General features: G+C 61.4%; 1 protein-coding gene across 1 annotated transcript; it reads left to right on the top strand.

Annotated features, from left to right (window-relative positions):
- Positions 1-2,221: 2,221 nt before the first annotated feature.
- Positions 2,222-3,666, top strand: FOXL2 (forkhead box L2; the record flags this gene model as incomplete). The annotated part of the gene is made up of 1 exon (XM_082003510.1): positions 2,222-3,666. One exon carries the CDS (start codon positions 2,222-2,224, stop codon positions 3,143-3,145), a length of 924 nt encoding a protein of 307 aa, XP_081859636.1. The 3' UTR covers positions 3,146-3,666.
- Between the last annotated feature and the right edge of the window lie 12,602 nt (positions 3,667-16,268).

Below are 16,268 nucleotides of genomic sequence, written 5' to 3'. Positions count from 1 at the left end.
TGCGCGCCCGGCTTAGTAGTGAAAACGCAAGAATCTGCCATTTGACGGAGGTGATGACATACGCAGCGGTGCTGTTACACCTGCACCGGCCCTCGCCGCGGAAATGCCTGCGAGGGGGAGCGCCGACAGCAGCATGGGTGGCCGGCAGAAAGGAGCTAGCCCCGACCCTGGGGAGCCCGGCAGTCCCGGCCCTCGGCAGCCCCGGCCCCGGGAGCGGCCCCTCGGCGGGACACAGCTGGCTCGGAGCGAGCCGCCGGGGCCCGGCCCGGGAGGGAAACTCTGGAGCCTCATCCCTCCGCAGTTTCGTTTGTGTGCGTTAAGGGGCTGCGTAGGGGCCGGCGTGCGCTGTTCCGCGGCTGGGTGCGGAAATACAGGGGCCTCGTTTCTGTGACCGAATTTATGCAGTCAAGGTTTTAGGGTATGTGTTTCTTCGCCGACGGGCGATAAGGGATTCGTTATATGGCTATAAGGCGAAGCTGCAGAAACGTATTTTAACGGAGAGATGTAATAATATACATAAAGACAATAGCTCCCCGACGGGGTATTTAATTTCTCTGTTAAAATTCATTTCAACGTCTTCGCCTGCCTTCACCCACAAACAGCCCCTCCGGGGGGGAGCAGGAACTAGCGTGCCCTTGGCCACAGAGGAAAGGGAGAAGTCCTGCCGAAGCCCCAGGACACCCCGAGGGGCGAGGCCGGCTGCCCCGGGCACGCTGCTCGAGAGCTGCCAGCCCTCCGGGCTTGCGTTTGGTCACGAAAACTGTTGTAGCAGATGTAGCACGTAAAATCCGCGGGGCGGGGAATAGCGCTGCGCAGCGCTTCGCGTTCAATAGAGACAGAGTCCGAGGGCCGTAGCCTGCCGGCCGGCGTGCATGTACCTCCTCCGAGGGTGGCTTCTGGGCAGCCCGAGGAGGGAAACGCCGGGTTGTGCCCGAGCAGGGGAGGACAGGTCAGCTCCGTACCGCAGCAGTCGGCTCACTGCGGTGCCGGGTTCCGGGGGCCGCGCGGGGGGCGCAGGTGGCCCAGGTGGCCCCGGCCCCGCCGAGCTCGGCCCGGCGCCTGCGGCTGCCGGCGGCGGGGGCGGGCACGGGCACAAACAGGGCCAGCCTGCCCCGCTCCCGGGGATCGGGCTGCCGGCTCCATTAGAAATCAGCGCCAAGCATCCCCTGTCCGCCTGCCTGCGGCTGCAGCAACCCCGCGCTAGTGATTTGCTGTCGCACGGCTGCGCTTGTGCTGCCTTTACGCTGTGCGGGGGGCTCTACCTGACGGCGAACAAGGGGAAGGCGCAGGGGACTGCGGGTGCCACACGGGCTGCTCCAGGAACCGTCTGAAACAAACCGGAGCCCTGCAGGGGGAGGAGCGGGAAAGCTGTCCGCTGTGTTCCCCCGCGCCTCGCCACCGCCCGTTTAGCCCCGCGGCCGCGCTGGCTGCCTGCGCATATTGTGCAGGGAGGGAGAAGGAGCGACCCGACGCCGTTCGCTCTCTGCCTCCCGCAAACACGGGCTGCCAGGGCCGACCCGCGGGCAGCGGCAGCAGCCGCCTCCTGCTCCCCGGGCGCCATCGGTTGGCGGGGCCCCGGGCCAAGACATATAAACGCGGCCGCGTGTGCGGCGGGACGTGTGACAGCCCCGCGGCTGCGGGCACACCCCCCGCACCCACCGCCTCCGGCGCGGCCCGCGCCCGGCGGGAGGGGAGCGGGGCGCCGCGGGCCCTGGCGGGCTCCCCGGGCGGGCGGCGGAGACTCGCTCAGCGGTTCCCCCCCCCGCCCCCCCGTGGCGCGCCGCCCCCCCGCCCCCGGCGGCGCGGCCGGGCCGGGGCGGTTCCGCGCCGCTCCGCGGGGCCACGTCGGGCCGCGTGTGCGCGGAGCTGAGCGCGGCGCCGTGACTGCGGGGTGAACCCGGCCGTGCCCCGCGGCTCAGCGGCGATAGGGGAGCGGGCTCCTGACGCAAGCGGAACTCGTCCGGGCCCATACAAATCAGAAAAGAGCCCGGCCGCCGCGGCAGAGCGGAGCGGAGCCCGCGGGGGCAGGGACGCCGCCGCCGCCGCCGCGCTGCTCGGACTAGCGGCGCCGCGAGAGGCGCCTCCCGATCTGCGCCCCGGCCCCGGGCTCGGCGAGAGCGGGGCGCGACGGCCGCCGGCAGCGGACTGCGCGCACCAGGCAGCGCTCCGCGCGGCGCTTCGCTGCGCGCCCCGGGCGGCGGGGCGACGGACACGGGGCACCATGATGAGTAGCTACCCGGACGGCGAGGAGGACACGGTGGTGCTGCTGGCTCATGACACCAGCGGCAGCAAGGAGCCGGAGCGGGGCAAGGAGGAGCTGAGCGGCGACAAGGGCCCCGAGAAGCCGGACCCCTCGCAGAAGCCCCCCTACTCCTACGTAGCCCTGATCGCCATGGCCATCCGGGAGAGCGCGGAGAAGAGGCTCACGCTGTCAGGAATCTACCAGTACATCATCAGCAAGTTCCCATTCTACGAGAAGAACAAGAAGGGCTGGCAGAACAGCATCCGCCACAACCTCAGCCTCAACGAGTGCTTCATCAAGGTGCCCCGGGAGGGCGGCGGCGAGCGCAAGGGCAACTACTGGACCCTGGACCCCGCCTGCGAGGACATGTTCGAGAAGGGCAACTACCGCAGGAGGCGAAGGATGAAGCGGCCCTTCCGGCCGCCCCCGACCCACTTCCAGCCCGGCAAGACCCTCTTCAGCCCCGACAGCTACGGCTACCTCTCCCCGCCCAAGTACTTGCAGTCCACCTTCATGAACAACTCCTGGCCGCTGGCGCAGCCCCCCGCGCCCATGCCCTACGCCTCCTGCCAGATGTCTGGCGGGAACGTCAGCCCCGTCAATGTGAAAGGACTCTCGGGCCCGGCGTCCTACAGCCCCTACTCGCGGGTGCAGAGCATGGCGCTGCCCACCATGGTGAACTCCTACAACGGCATGGGCCATCACCACCACCACCACCCGCACGCCCACCACCCCCAGCAGCTCAGCCCGGCCAGCCCCGCGCCGCCCGCGGCTCCGGCGGCGAACGGAGCCGGCCTCCAGTTCGCCTGTGCCCGCCAGCCCGCCGAGCTGTCCATGATGCACTGTTCCTACTGGGAGCACGACAGCAAACACAGCGCCCTGCACTCCCGCATAGACATCTAGGGAGGCTCCGGCCGGCCGCCGCCAGAGAAATGCCCGTGCTCCGGCCCTGCCGCCCCCCTCCGATCCCGCCGCCTTCTCCTGCGCTCTCGTGTCTCTCCTCCTCCTCCTCTCTAGCTGCGGACTTCCCTCTCTCTGTCCCCAAACTGTTGCGGTGGAGAACTAGCAGCCCTGCTCCGCGTGTAGTGTCCTACGGTGCGGAGAAGGCAGTGTAAGTGTGGGAGCTGCCCCGGCGGCGGCCGGGCCGGCCGCCTCCGGGCGAGCTCGGGTTTCCCGTTCGTTCCTCTGCTCCTGTGCGTGTTTGTTTGTGAGGGGTTGGGGGTGTGTGTGTGTAATTAAAAATAGGCTGGTTAGCCCTCAAAATTCAGCTCCTTTCTAATTCGGACATAATCTTTTCGGGCTCAGCCTTGGGGAAAGCAAAGCGGAGCTTTTAATAGCAGAGGCATTTCCACGCGTGGTGGTGCGGGGCTAGCAGGGCCTAGACACTGTCGTCCTCCTCTTCATCTTTTCTTTCTTCTTCCTCGGTCTGCAAAGCACTGCAGCTTCTTCCGAGCTGTGGCTTTTCGTGAAAATAGTACTTACGTGGGGACTGCTGCAAGAGCAGGAGATGTGCGATATTGCTGGTTATTAGAAACCAACAAACGAAACCCGCCGGGGTCACTCGTGAAACGTTTTGGCAGTGGTAAATATATTTTTTAAAGGAGACAGTGTCCTGTGAGGTCTTAAAAGTAATTTTATACAGGTCTAAAAAAATATTTTGATATTAAAAAAAAAGACGGTTTCCTGTAAATTGGAATAGTTTTCCGTGTGCATATTATGAATAATAATGAAAGTTTAAACTACCTTCGGGTTTTTCGACTCCAAACCTGGCCCAAAATGGATTTTCCGGTAGGTTCTGCTTTTGAATGCTTACCCTTTTTCTTAAAAAGTTTTGATCCTTCAATTTTACATAGATTAATGTTGGAAAAAATAGCGTTTCTAATACAGGGGCCAGTTCATAGCGATTTTATAAATGTTTATGTAAGCTGATAGATGCTGTGGCATAGTACCATTTTGGGACCAACTTTTCTAGAGTGAACTAGCACTTTTATTGTACTTTCTAGCGTTGTAAAGTCTCCAATAAAACGCCTTTCCTTCTGTTCACAGCGTTTTATTTCGCTCCGCTCCTCCGTACTCGGGGTCGAGAGGCGGCGGCGGAGGACCGGGCGGGCGCCGTGGGCCGGGCCGCTCCGCGCTGCCCGGCCGGCTCCCGGCGGCGGGCACCGCTCCCGGCTCCACATCCCGGCCCGCAGCGCTCACCGCAGCCGCGCACGCCAGCTCCGCTGCGGTAAATGTGCGGGCTGTGCTTGGGCGGTGCAGCGGCTCCGCCGAGCACCGTGGCGGGCCGCGCACCGGCGGCGCGGCGCTGGCTTGGCGGCCGCCGTGGAGGTGCGGGCACCGTGTCGTTGGCACGGTGGGCGGGCAGCCGCCAGCCCTGGGTCCATGTGCCCGGCCCCGCGGGGCGCCGGGAAGCAGAGCCCTCCAGGCTGCGCCGGCGGCTGTGCCCGCCACAGACCCCGGCCCCGCTGTCGCTTCTTCCGCGCCTACTTGGGGCCGCGGTGCCGGGCGACACCGTGCAGCTCCGTGTTGCCCCGGGCTCGGCCCGGCCGCTCTGCGGCGGGGGCTGCGCCCCAATTTGGGCCCCGGCCGGAGCCGGGAGCCGCTGGCGGGGCCCGCTTTCCTCGCCGGGACGGGGTCTCCGGCAGCGGCGCTCCCGAGGCCTGGGCCTCGCTCCGGAGCCTGCCCGCGCTCACAGGCAGTGGCCCCTGCGCGGGCGGCGGGGGGCTCAGGAGGGGACGGGGCGGCGGGGCAGGCGGCGGGGCCTCCGCCCGGTGCCGGCCCGGGGCGCGGCAGACCCCCTTGGACACCGGCCTGGGCCAGGCCCGCTGTCCCACGGCAGCGGGAGTGGGGACGCGGGTGTTCCGGCTGGCGTGGCCAGCGTGCTCCGCTGGAGAGGGGGTGCCAGGGGCGACCCCCGATACTAGGGGTAAGCACTCCCTTCCTGCTGACGGGATCTGCGGTGGGGCCCACGGGAGACCTGACCCGCAGGCGCTGGGTGCAGACAGGGCCTTGCCCGGCTGCCTGAGGCTCTCACTCTCTGCCAGGGCCTTCTGCAGACTCCCTGCACGGAAGGAAGCGGCGGCCTCCAGCTCGGTCGCAGAAATCGGGGATGAGGGGACGACGACGCGGTCGCCTCTGTGCCGCTGCGCAGCTCAGCGGGCATGGACACGGGAGAAGGGCTGCGGGGCCACCCGCCGGGCCAGGCCGGCCTCGCTGCGGGCTGGAGGCCCTGCTGTGCCCGCTGCCCCGCTGTCCAGGACCTGGCACGAACGGGAGGGCGCTGGCAGCGCTGGTGCGGCCGAGAGGCTCCGCTCCCGGGTGGGCAGGGGCGCGGGGCTGCGGCAAGCCGGAGTCACAGCGTGGCGCCGGTGCCGCGGCCGCTCCGCGCTAGGCGCAGGGAGCCGCAAGGGCCGAGCTGCTGCCCCGGCGGCCGGGGAGAGAAGCGGCGAGCCCGGCCCCTACAATAGAACGCCAGAGAACATGTAACGGGAGGCAAAAGGCCGGAGCGGGGCGTCGGGCAGCCCCGGGGCTGCCAGCGCACACGGGACGCGGCTCCGACTCACGCCTGTCCCACTCGTGGCTCTGCCGGCCGCTGCCGGGAGCGGGGCGCTCGCTCGGGGTCTCCGATCTGCCCGGGCGTCTCCGATCTGCCCGGGGCCCTCCGGTGGGCGCTAGCGGTGGAGGGGAGCGGCGGCATCGCTCATACACCCCGAGGGGCGCAGGGCGGGCGCGGCGACCGGCCCAAGGGGCCCGGCGGCCGCCTGTGGGTTGCAGCCTTGCACCGGAGGGCTCAGGGACCTGGCCGCGGGTCGCTGATGCGGTAGGTACCGCTAGTCACGCTTCTTTCCTCCGGGGTACGTCGGGGCTATGAGGAGCTCGCAAGGGAAACCCTTCCTGCCGTCAGCCGTGGGCAAGGGGCGACGGGAAGGCGGGAGCGCCGCACCGAGCTCCGCACAGCTCTGCCGGCCTGCCCCCGGCCCCTTCCATGTCTCGGCTGGGCTGCAGCGCTCTTGGCAAACGCCCGGGAGCGAGCTGGGGCCTCGTCGGCTTGCGGTGAAGCGATGCCTGGCGGTGCCCAGGTGCAGGGGGAGGCGGCGGCAGCTCGGGGCCGGGCAGGACCGTGCGGATCCCGGGGCTGCTCCGCTCCCCGCGGGACCTCCCGGCCGTGTCGCAGCAGGGGCAGAGCCCGGACCCGCCGTGCATGATCAGCAGCCGCTGTGTCAGTCGGAGAAGCAGAGAGCAGCGCGATTGACCGCCGCTCGGTGCTGGGCAGTCTGCCCCGCGGCGAGGGCCCCCCTCCCCGAGAGGGCGCGGTGCGGGATTTGGGGCTGCCTAGGGGTCCCCGGCCTGTCAGCACGCAGGGGGGCTCCCCGCGGCCTGGGCCTGCCAGGGGAGGGGGACGGGCGGGCAGGGCGTGGAGGGGACGCCCGTCCTGTCAGGCCGGGGCCTGTCCGCTTGACGGGCGCCCCGTGCCCGGCCGGGCTCTGCTCGCCCCGAGAGCCACGCCGCGCCCGGCAGCAGCGCGTCTCCGAATCGGCCGATGCTGCCGTCGCGTCTGTGGCATGTTTTCGCGATCGTTTTCTGTATTTCATCAACAGAGGCTGCACTGAATGTAAACTCGTGCGGTTTATTAAACAACCACTGTGTGCTGGGCACGGCTGCTATCCCCTGCCTCCACCCTGCCCTCAGGACCGCCCGGGCGGCCCCGGTGCGGGCCTCTCCCCATCCCGGGCACCGAGGGGACGGGAAATCAGAGCCGGAGCCCTCCCGGCGTCCCGGGCGGGCCTACCCGCGCTCGCCGGGCGCCGTGGGGCAGTCCTTGTCCTGTTGGGAGCGGCCGGGCCTCCCATTCAGGTCTCGCCGGCCTGGGGAGGGGGGGGCGGCCATCACGGCCCTGCTCGCCGGTCCCTGCCTGGGCAGCGAGCACCGGGCCGGTGGGGAGCCGCGGGGACCTCGCCGTGCGCTAACAAACCCCTAGGCGCGGGCACGCAGGGCGTGAGCCTGCCTGAGAGGCTCGTCCCCCCGCGCCCCCCAAGCTCAGGCCAGTGGGCAGCCTTGCTGCTGTGCAGCATCGGGACCGCACCCCGGGACGGCAGCGGCTGGCCGGGAGAAGGTGGCTGTACCGACCCCCCATGCAAACGGCCCCATGGGCACGAACGGCGCGGGCCAGCGGGTGCTCGCGGCGGCTTAGGGTTCCCTCGCCCCGGGCCACCGCGCCAGCTCCTCCTGCGGCTCCCGCCTGCCCCCGGGACCGCGCCGCCAGCCAGCCCCGTCAGCCCCTTACGAGAGCGCCGGTCCCTCGGCAAGCGCCGGCTCTGCGCCTTGTGTGAGGCCTCTCCCCGCTACATAAATGCCGGCGGGAGGAACGCTCCGCGGAGCGGGACGCGCACCCCGGGCCAGCCCCATGGCGCCGAGCCTCCGTCCGGCCTCGGGCCGCCACCCGCCGCGGGGCTGCTCCAGGGGCCGCTGCCGGGCCGGGGGGCGAGGGAACGCTGCCCGGCCGGAGCGGCCCCGGGTTTATGCAACGCTGGCGGGAGATGAAAGCAGAGGAGCGAGGCTCTTTGCTCCCTGCACGGAGCGGGCGTGGAAGCCGTCCGTCTCGGCCCTGCCAGAGCGGGAGCGCGCTGCCCCTGCCCCTCGGGGAAGGGCAGGGTTTGCTCCCCGGGGCTGAGCGGGCTCCCGCCGCCCGCAGGTCGCTCCAGCCCCTGGGGCAGTGCCAGGCCCGGGGGGCTGTTTTGCGGCGGTAGGTTTTTCTTCCTCTCCGGTCCTTTGCGCAGCCCACGAGCACTGAGCCGGCGCGGAGAGTGGCAGAGCCCTCGGCGCCGGGAGCGCTCCCCGACGGCACGGCACGTCTCGGCTCGTCATGGCTTGGCACGGCTGCCCTCTGCCTGCGGCCCGGCGGGGGCGCCGGGGCAGCCGCAAAACGGCGGGGTGCTGAGGGACCCCGGGGCAGCGGTCGCGCCCCGGCTGCTCTCGTCGTGCCCGGGGCGGGTGAGCGACGATGCGGGCAGGGCAGAGCCGTGCTCCGGGACAAGACACACAGGTCTCACCTTGCCCCCCCGCCTCCCACCCCGGCCGGTGCGCGTGTTTAATACCGCCTGATTCCTGGTATTCTTGTCCGTGTTTTAAGTGGTGAAAAAGTCATTTCCAGTCCCATGGTCCGCGTTTCACCCTGAACTCATTGAAAAGAGAGTGCGGGGTCAGGACTGTTTATTATACAACCAATTAAAACAGGAAAATATGCAAAGGCTTCATTCAGCGAGATCCGGCTATTGTTAAGCCGAAAACGATATTTTTGTTTCAAAAATAAAAGTACATTTGTTACTTAAAAAAATCTCCGCTCTACGTGTGTGACGGACGCGGCTCCCGGTCGTCTCCCCGCTGCCCGGCCGCCGTGCCCCGGCGGTCGGGAGCGCTGCGAGCTCCGGTGGCCCCGGCTCGCCGCCCGCACCGGGTCGAGCCGCGGGCCCTTGCGCGGCCGGAGGGCGGCCCGACGGGGCGGGGGGCGGGCGGCGGACAGGGACCGGGGACCCCCTCGCCCCCCGGCGCTGGGGCCAGGCCCGCCCTGCGGGGTCCGGTCCTGCCCGCTCAGACGCGGGGAGCCAGCTCCGTGCCGGGCGGGCACGGGCGGCCGGCGTGGTGCTTTGGGCAACAGAAGATGGCGGAGAAAAAAAACCCCATACTGCGAGGCCGAAAAAGCCCGACACTATGGTAGGCGACGGTCAGGGCCGGAACAATCGGGGTAACCGTGGAGAGCCCCGCCAGCGGCGCCTGCAGCCCCGGGGCTCCTCGCGGCCGAGGGGACGGAGCCGGGCCCAGGCCGGGCTCTGCGCTCCGCGCTTCCGCCGCTACTTCGCCATCACTGCTGCGCGCCCCCGAGAGTCCACCGCTGGCCGTGCGGGGCGGCCGTGCGGAGCATCCCCGCGGTTTGGAAGGGCACTGCTTGCTGCAACATCAGCCCCGCAGCAGGGGTGCGGGGCCGGCGGCGGCGGGGGCTCCCCGGCGGGGATCGGCGCCCGCTCCGCCGCCCGGGGCCGCCGCCCGCCCCAGGTAGCCCTCGGGGATGTGCTCAGCAGCGGCCTGGGAAGCGCTCAGCAAAACAATCACTCGGGCTGCCCTAATCCAATGCGTTTATTTTAGTCCTTGAGCTGTATTGAAAACATTAGCTCTGCTTCTTGTGGTTGTTTACAGTATGTTGGTCTCAACATCACAGCCGCCCTTCTGGAAAAGTCTTACAGGATTGAGGCAGAGGGAAACCAACACAGAAGTGACTCGGAAAACATGATGGCAAATGCTTATAATCAAATCAGAGACAGGAAGGCGGAGGTAATCAATGAGTTTTCACTTACAGTTTACTTGGATGGACATCTTTTCTTCTTTTCTTTCTATAAGTTTAGAAACCACATGGGGTTTTATTAGCCAAACGAGCAGCTGCAGGATTTGGTGGGCTGGTGGGAATTCGTTCAAAATGAGCCGCCTGCTGCCTGAAGCAGAGTTCGGCTTTCGACAAAACCTCGTGCTGGTCCCCGCCGCAGCACACGGAGCCGGGCGGTGGGCACCGAGGCTGGGCTGCGCCCTGCGGGAGCCTGCCCACTGCGGGGACCTGCCCGGTCTCCCGGGGAAAGGGCGTCGAGGAGCACGAAGGCAGTGCGCCCGGGAGGAGAGCCTTGCTCTCCCTCAACTTGCACAGCGAGCAAATGGTGTGAGAAATCTCATCCGGTGGGATCTCACCGTGCAGCCCTGCCTTTGGAGGGAGCACACCCTACCCTGAAGTCCCGGGGGTCCCGGGCTCGCCTTCCCCGGCGGGCACAGGTGGGCGCGGGCACCAGCGGGCTCCGCAGCCTGGCCGAGAGAGCAGACTCCTCCCGGCATCGGCGGGGGCTCCCGCCCTCCCAGCAGGTCCCTGCAAATGTGCGGTGTTGATGGCAGATGGATCGATCACCTACTTTCGTTTAATTTCTTTCTTTCTCTCTTCCTAACGGTATTTCCCCCCCCGCACCACACGAATAGCTAATTCGGAGCGATTACGAAGTAACGGTCCGGAACATCACGTTTCTCGTTTGCACGGACCGTTTTCGGTGGCCTTAGGCAGCGCAGTGTGAATGTCGGCACGGCACGGCAGCCCGCGGGGCATTTCACCGGCACCTGGCTGGGGCCGGGGTTTCTGAAAAAGCCCTGAGGCCGCGGCAAGCGGGCTCTGGAGGGGGGCGGGGAGGCGGTCCCTGACTTCCAGGCTGGCGGGGCGACCTTCCACTCCTCCGGGCAGGCGGTGCGGGCAGAGGTGCGGGCTGCAGAGGCTCGCTGCCGGCTCCGCTGCACGGCAAAGTCAGTGACCTGTTGTTCGAGATACGGCGCCTGTTCCCCCGGGTTTTTTTTCCCAACGATATCTGTGGTTCTTTTTATGCCTATCGTTCTGTGCTGTGAAAACCCAAACAAGCAATGAAGGACAGGGGGAAGCTGGGCACAACAAGAGGCGCAATGTCCTCAGTTATCAAAGGGGGGAGAAACAAGGAGGAGCCGCTCGCTACTCGTGTGTTTCCAGGTGTTGCTTTTAACGAGATGTTCAGGGAGAAAACCCCACCAGGCACGTGCTGCCGACGACGTGCCGAGCCTCCCCTGCCCCTCGACAGCGCTGGCTCTTTACCGGCGGCTGCGCCCCTGGCAGCTGCTGCGTGGCTCTCACGCGCTGCCCGCGCCCGGGCACCGGCAGTCACGGCAGGGCACGCGCTGCCGGCAGCCAGCCCCGCGGCAGCCCGCCCTGCCGATAGCGGCTCGCGTAGCCCCGGCAGCCCAGCGCTTGTGAAGCCGCAGAGGCGCCCGCAAACGGGCCTGGATAGCAGAAGACACCACCACCCCCGCCGCGACCGGGCCCGGGGCGAGGCTGGGAGGGGTTCCGGGGGAGAGGCAGGTTGCAGGGGCCGAGGTTTCGGCAGCCAGAGTTCGCCCGTGATTCGTTTTTAACAAGGCTTTTCAGCCCGCACCCGCTGCCAGGCGGGCGCGCTGCCGCAGGGCGAGCGGGCAGCTCTCCTGCCTTCGAAATCGCCCCCGGGGGAGGCAGGGGGTGCCCGCCGGCTGGCAACGGCAGCCGCCATCCCCACTCAGACCCATGGGCGGTGGATCCCCGAGTCGCTTTCATTCGTGCCCTCACGGGCTGCCACGGCAAGGACCTGATGTCACCGGAGCGCGCAGCGCCCGCCCGGCCGGGCTGGCAGCGGGGAGGCGAGACGGGCAGGCAGGGGCAGGGGCTGGGGCAGGGGCGGCCTCTCTGTCCCCTGGCCCTACAGGTTGCCCTTCTGCTTCCTATGATGCCTCCGGGATACGGGGACATTTAAAACCAAACCAAACCAAAACCCAAAACAAAACCAGGAGAATTTTAAAGTTAGCAGGAGAATTTGTACGGTCTTTTTGAACACACATCACTGAGCACCTCTCCTGTGGAGCCGTCCGCTGCTCTGGCTGCTGTAGTTGCAGTCCCACGGAACAGCCCTTTTTCACTCTTTCCTCAAATCAGTCAGCGTGGTTTGGAAGCCTCGTGGTTTGCCTTTTTGATAAACTACCGTTCAGTTCAGCCCAGAGCAGCCAAGTGTTGTCTGGGACAGTCACCAGTTACCCGGGGACAGAAATAGGAACCACTTGTTTAAACATCCTAAGGTCCCAAAATCTCTACGAGCCATCACAGAAGGGTTGTGTGGTTTTTTTTTTTTTCCCTTCCCGGAGCGGGAAGGGAGCAAGGGGATTATAGGGAGGAATGTCTGCCCAGGCTGCTAGAAGCAGATTTCGCTTTGCTTTTTTTTTCCCCCGTCCGTTTTTCCATTCCTTGAGGAAAATTTTTCAATATCTGAATCAAAGTGCATTATTCCAACTTTTTCCTTTTTTTTTGTTTTGTTTTATCTTAGCCCTTTTTCATGTTTTCATTTAAAAAGTGACAGATTTGGTAGAACGCTCAACTGTTTCCTATTAGAGGCGGAGAGTTCATCAGCGTGCCTCTGTGACGTCGCACATGACGCGGTTCGCAGCGGAGAGCGAGGGCCCGGTCCCGCCTTTCCCGCCTTTGCCTCCCTCCGGGCGCCCGGCCCGGCGCTGCCCCCTGCCGGCCCCGCACCGCCCCGCGCCGCGCCGCCCCGCGCCGCGGGTGGGGGCGAGTCCCTGTGTCTTGGAGTGCAGCCCAGTACAAATACTGGTGAAGCGGTGCGCAGAGCAGCGCGTGGCGGGAGAATTAGAAGGTGTCAAGTAATCTTCATGGCCGGATTTTCTTGTAAATACATGCAGGATACAATACACGTTTATAAAAAATTCTCCTTTGGCAACAGTCCTTATACCTATAGCGAATGGTTTTGTACGCGTGGGCTAAAATTGTCGGTGATAAGCCTTCATTTTATATTCCTTAAACCCCAAAAATCCCTGTGTGGTCCATTGATCTTGAGCAAATGAGCACATTTGTGATTGCAAAATGTGAAATGAGAAAGAAAGAAAAAAAGGATGTGGGTTAAGGAAAGACCCCTTTCCATACCTTACTCGCATTCGTCAATGCACGGACACAGGATAGCTGCCAGCTTAAAGCAGCAGTTTGTAATTTATGCAACAAAATCACCAAGTGCTGTAGTTCCTAGTGTAGCAGAGTTTAAGGCGCTCACAGTTTACTAGATCCTACATGAATCCGAATATTCTTTATATGATCAGCTAATGCCTTCTGTTTGAAAAAGAACAATATTTATAAAGTATTAGGAGACACAGAGTTTGCTAAAGCAAAGCAAGTGCAGTGCATTCTAGAGGAACACAAGGTGCAGTGAAATCATTTATACTGAAGTAAGAAGGGAGTCCTGGTTTTATCTGCGCTGACATGAGTTGTCTCGCTGAGGCCTGGGAGCGAACCTTCCCTGTTTCAGTTCTGCGCTGGAGCTGGGCAGGGGGATTTGTGTGCTGGCAGCGTGACTGCCAGGGATTCCCCATGTTCCCCTTGTCTGAACTAGCCGAGGAAGATCCCAAAGACGACTGATCCTTGCGCCTCAGCGCTCATCCCAGCAGGAGGGTGAGCTGTGGTGCCGTTGCCTCCATTGCCAACACGGAAACGTAGACTGCAACTGAATCCCTGAGCCTGTGGCTGCCCAGACTTGATGGGGGTGAAGCCACCTTCCTTTTCGGCGTTGCAATGCGAATGTCACAGCTCTGGGGGTAGGGTGGCATTTCGCAATGGGAAAGACTGAGCTAGGGGAGCTCTCCACAGTGAACAAACACATATTGCTTAATTCTCCAGGGTTGTTTTTAATTTAGATCTTTAATCTTTTGAGTGACAAATAAAGAGCAGAGCAGAGCTGAATCGTAGACTCATTGAGCACCCACAGCTTGAGCCAGTGCAGTGGGAAGACGGGGTGCCGGTTATTTCTTTGAGGAAGGCGCTCGCCTCCCATCAGGAATTCCAGGAGTGGGAATTTTTTTTTTTTGCGGTTTATCTTTAAAGCTATGGTTATATTTGTCTACTATTCAAGCAGGATTGGAGTGTTGCTGCAATACCGCAGTATACGAAGCAGCCCCAGTTCCCGAGAGCCTCCTGTGAAAATACTTCTGTGATGTTTTCAGGCTATTGGCCACCTCAGATGGAAGGGCGTCCTGCTCACGGAGAACTTGCCGGGACTGATGCTGCACTGGTGCAAATCAGCACAGTAGTAACAAAGTCAGTGCAGCTGCGTCATATTGGGTATGGATTTCTGCTTCTATTGACATATTCAGTTAATATTACTTTTCTCTTTATCCTGTGCTTCACATTCCTGTAGGTACAGAACAACTGTCATGATTTCATTTTTGTATTTTTTCCCAGAGAACTGAGTGAGGTGGATCGTTTTCTGGTGTCACTTAGTATTTTCTGGCTAGCAGTCGGAAAGAAAGCTCATCCACTTGAAACCCAGGTGGGGCAGGAGGAGGGTAGAAAAGATAAAGCCCTATGCACGGCTGTATTCTCAGACTACTTGAAGGAGGGTGCCTGTGGATTCGGCACCAGTGGATCTGACACAATGTGAGAACTGTTTTTCTGTATCACTTACATTATAGTTGAAATGTGAAATGAGCTCCATGTGGCAGCAGCCAAAGGAAAGAAAAAGGGAAAGAAAAAAAAAAAAGCAGCACTCTCCAAAAGTTTCAGTTATCCCTTGAAGCTATATTACAACATATACTACTCTAATTGAATCAGTGTGAGAACTTTTCCCCTCCATTTAGATCAGCGCTAGTCTCTGTCCACTTTTCCCTGGAGAGGCACACATTTGATACAAAGATGTGCTGGGGACACCCGCACCTAGGGTAGGATTTTAACGTTCGGTTTAATGCCTTAACTGCTGAAAAGGAAATGTCAATTCTTACATGCCTTTGCCAGAATCCATTATGATTTTCTCCCTTTTCTCTCCCCTTCTTTATAGACTTAGGGTGCGATGCAGGAAAGTTTTGTCTGAGTAAAGGCTGCTAGATCTGTTCTGAGGACGCAACAGATTGATTGATCATTTCTAGGGAGTTTGCTGGGATGAATCAGTAAACCTTAGAAATACTGGTGGCGTCTGTGAAGAGCCGTTAACAAGGCTGATGGTGATGGAGAAGGAATGTGGTCGCGATGCTGCTCAAAGTCTACCACCCAGTTAGCCCTGACGGGGAGCTGCCTGTGAGTGCTTCTTTTTCACCTGTGAAAGGACGCCAAGCAAAGCCCACTCAGCATTGTGAGCCCTCATTTGTTACATTTGCAGAGTATTTTTAGAAGTATGCAGAAAGTCTCTGCACGTTTCAAAGTATCAATGCTATTACATAGCGCAAAATTAATTGACAGCTCAGAAAGCAAAAGCAATTGATAGCCAAATACACGTCTGTTCTCTAAGTATTCACATGTGCGAAACAATACGTGATCCACAAAAACATATGGCTTGTGTATCAAATACATGGAATCAAGTTGAATTATGAAGACTTTGAAAAGGTCCTCAGTTTAAGTGTACACGGCTCTCTGAAATGTCCAGCTAAGTTTAGTGCAACAATTAAAAACAGATAGATGCCAGGATGCATCTGTCAGGGGTAGAGTTAATTCAGTATGAAAGAAATGAGTGACTGGGAATGAGAGAGAAGAGCAGAAGCAGCAGGAAAGGAGCAAGAATGAGTGGAGAGATGAAATGCTAATAAGGGGAGTTAGGGAGAGCCAGGAATAGGGGGTGGGCGGGAAGAAGTGAAAAAAGGAGAGAGGAAAAAATGAAGGAAGGATGTGAGATAGGAAAGAGGAGAGCAGCAAGAAAAATAATGACATTTTCTTGTGTAACCTGGCAGCTTTCACTTTAGGAGAACAAAGCCTGGAACAGACGTAAAGGCTACTACTTACATATTGAAGTTTGTGGGAGGATTTTTCTTTGATGGCTATATATATACACACATATGCATGTAATTATATAAATACAATTACGTAGAAATTGCAGTCTTTCTGGGGATCTCGCACTGTTCCCCAGAATCCCAGCTTTCCCCACGCTGCCATGTGTCCAGCAGCAGTAATGTCCTTCCTACGTGCCGCGCTGTGAGCCAGGGCTTTCTGTTTCGCCTTGCTGTTCGTTCCTGTCCTGCCTTCTCGCAGCTGGAAACGGTGTTTCTGGGCAACCTGATGCCACCTCGGGCCTGTCCGCTGAGACATCGCTGCTGTTTGCAATCGCCGTTTCCTTATCTTGATGTTCATGGCAACATTTTCATTTTGCACTGGCTGATCCAAATCACGTCAAATGTTTTATTGTGAAATTAGTTGGGTTTTTTAAAAATTGTTTTTGCCTTGCCTGTCCCTCTACATGCAACCTGCTAGTAAAATGGCATAACTTTTCAAACTATATTTGACTAAAAAATTCATTGAGTGATCTTTTAATCTATCTGTTCTATAGTTTAACAATGCTAAATATTCATCAGAATCTATCTGCCTTCTTTATAACAGGCCCTTTCTTATTTTAACATCATCTTCTACCTTTGGCTTGGGCACTACTGGGACCATCAGCTACATGCCTTTGACTAAGACTATTTATAGTCA

The sequence above is a fragment of the Phaethon aethereus genome, assembly GCF_964289735.1.
Source record: "Phaethon aethereus genome assembly, chromosome: 9".
Taxonomy (NCBI): domain Eukaryota; kingdom Metazoa; phylum Chordata; class Aves; order Phaethontiformes; family Phaethontidae; genus Phaethon; species Phaethon aethereus.
Note: the sequence above shows the minus strand (reverse complement) of the source record. Positions and strands in the feature narration are given on the sequence as shown.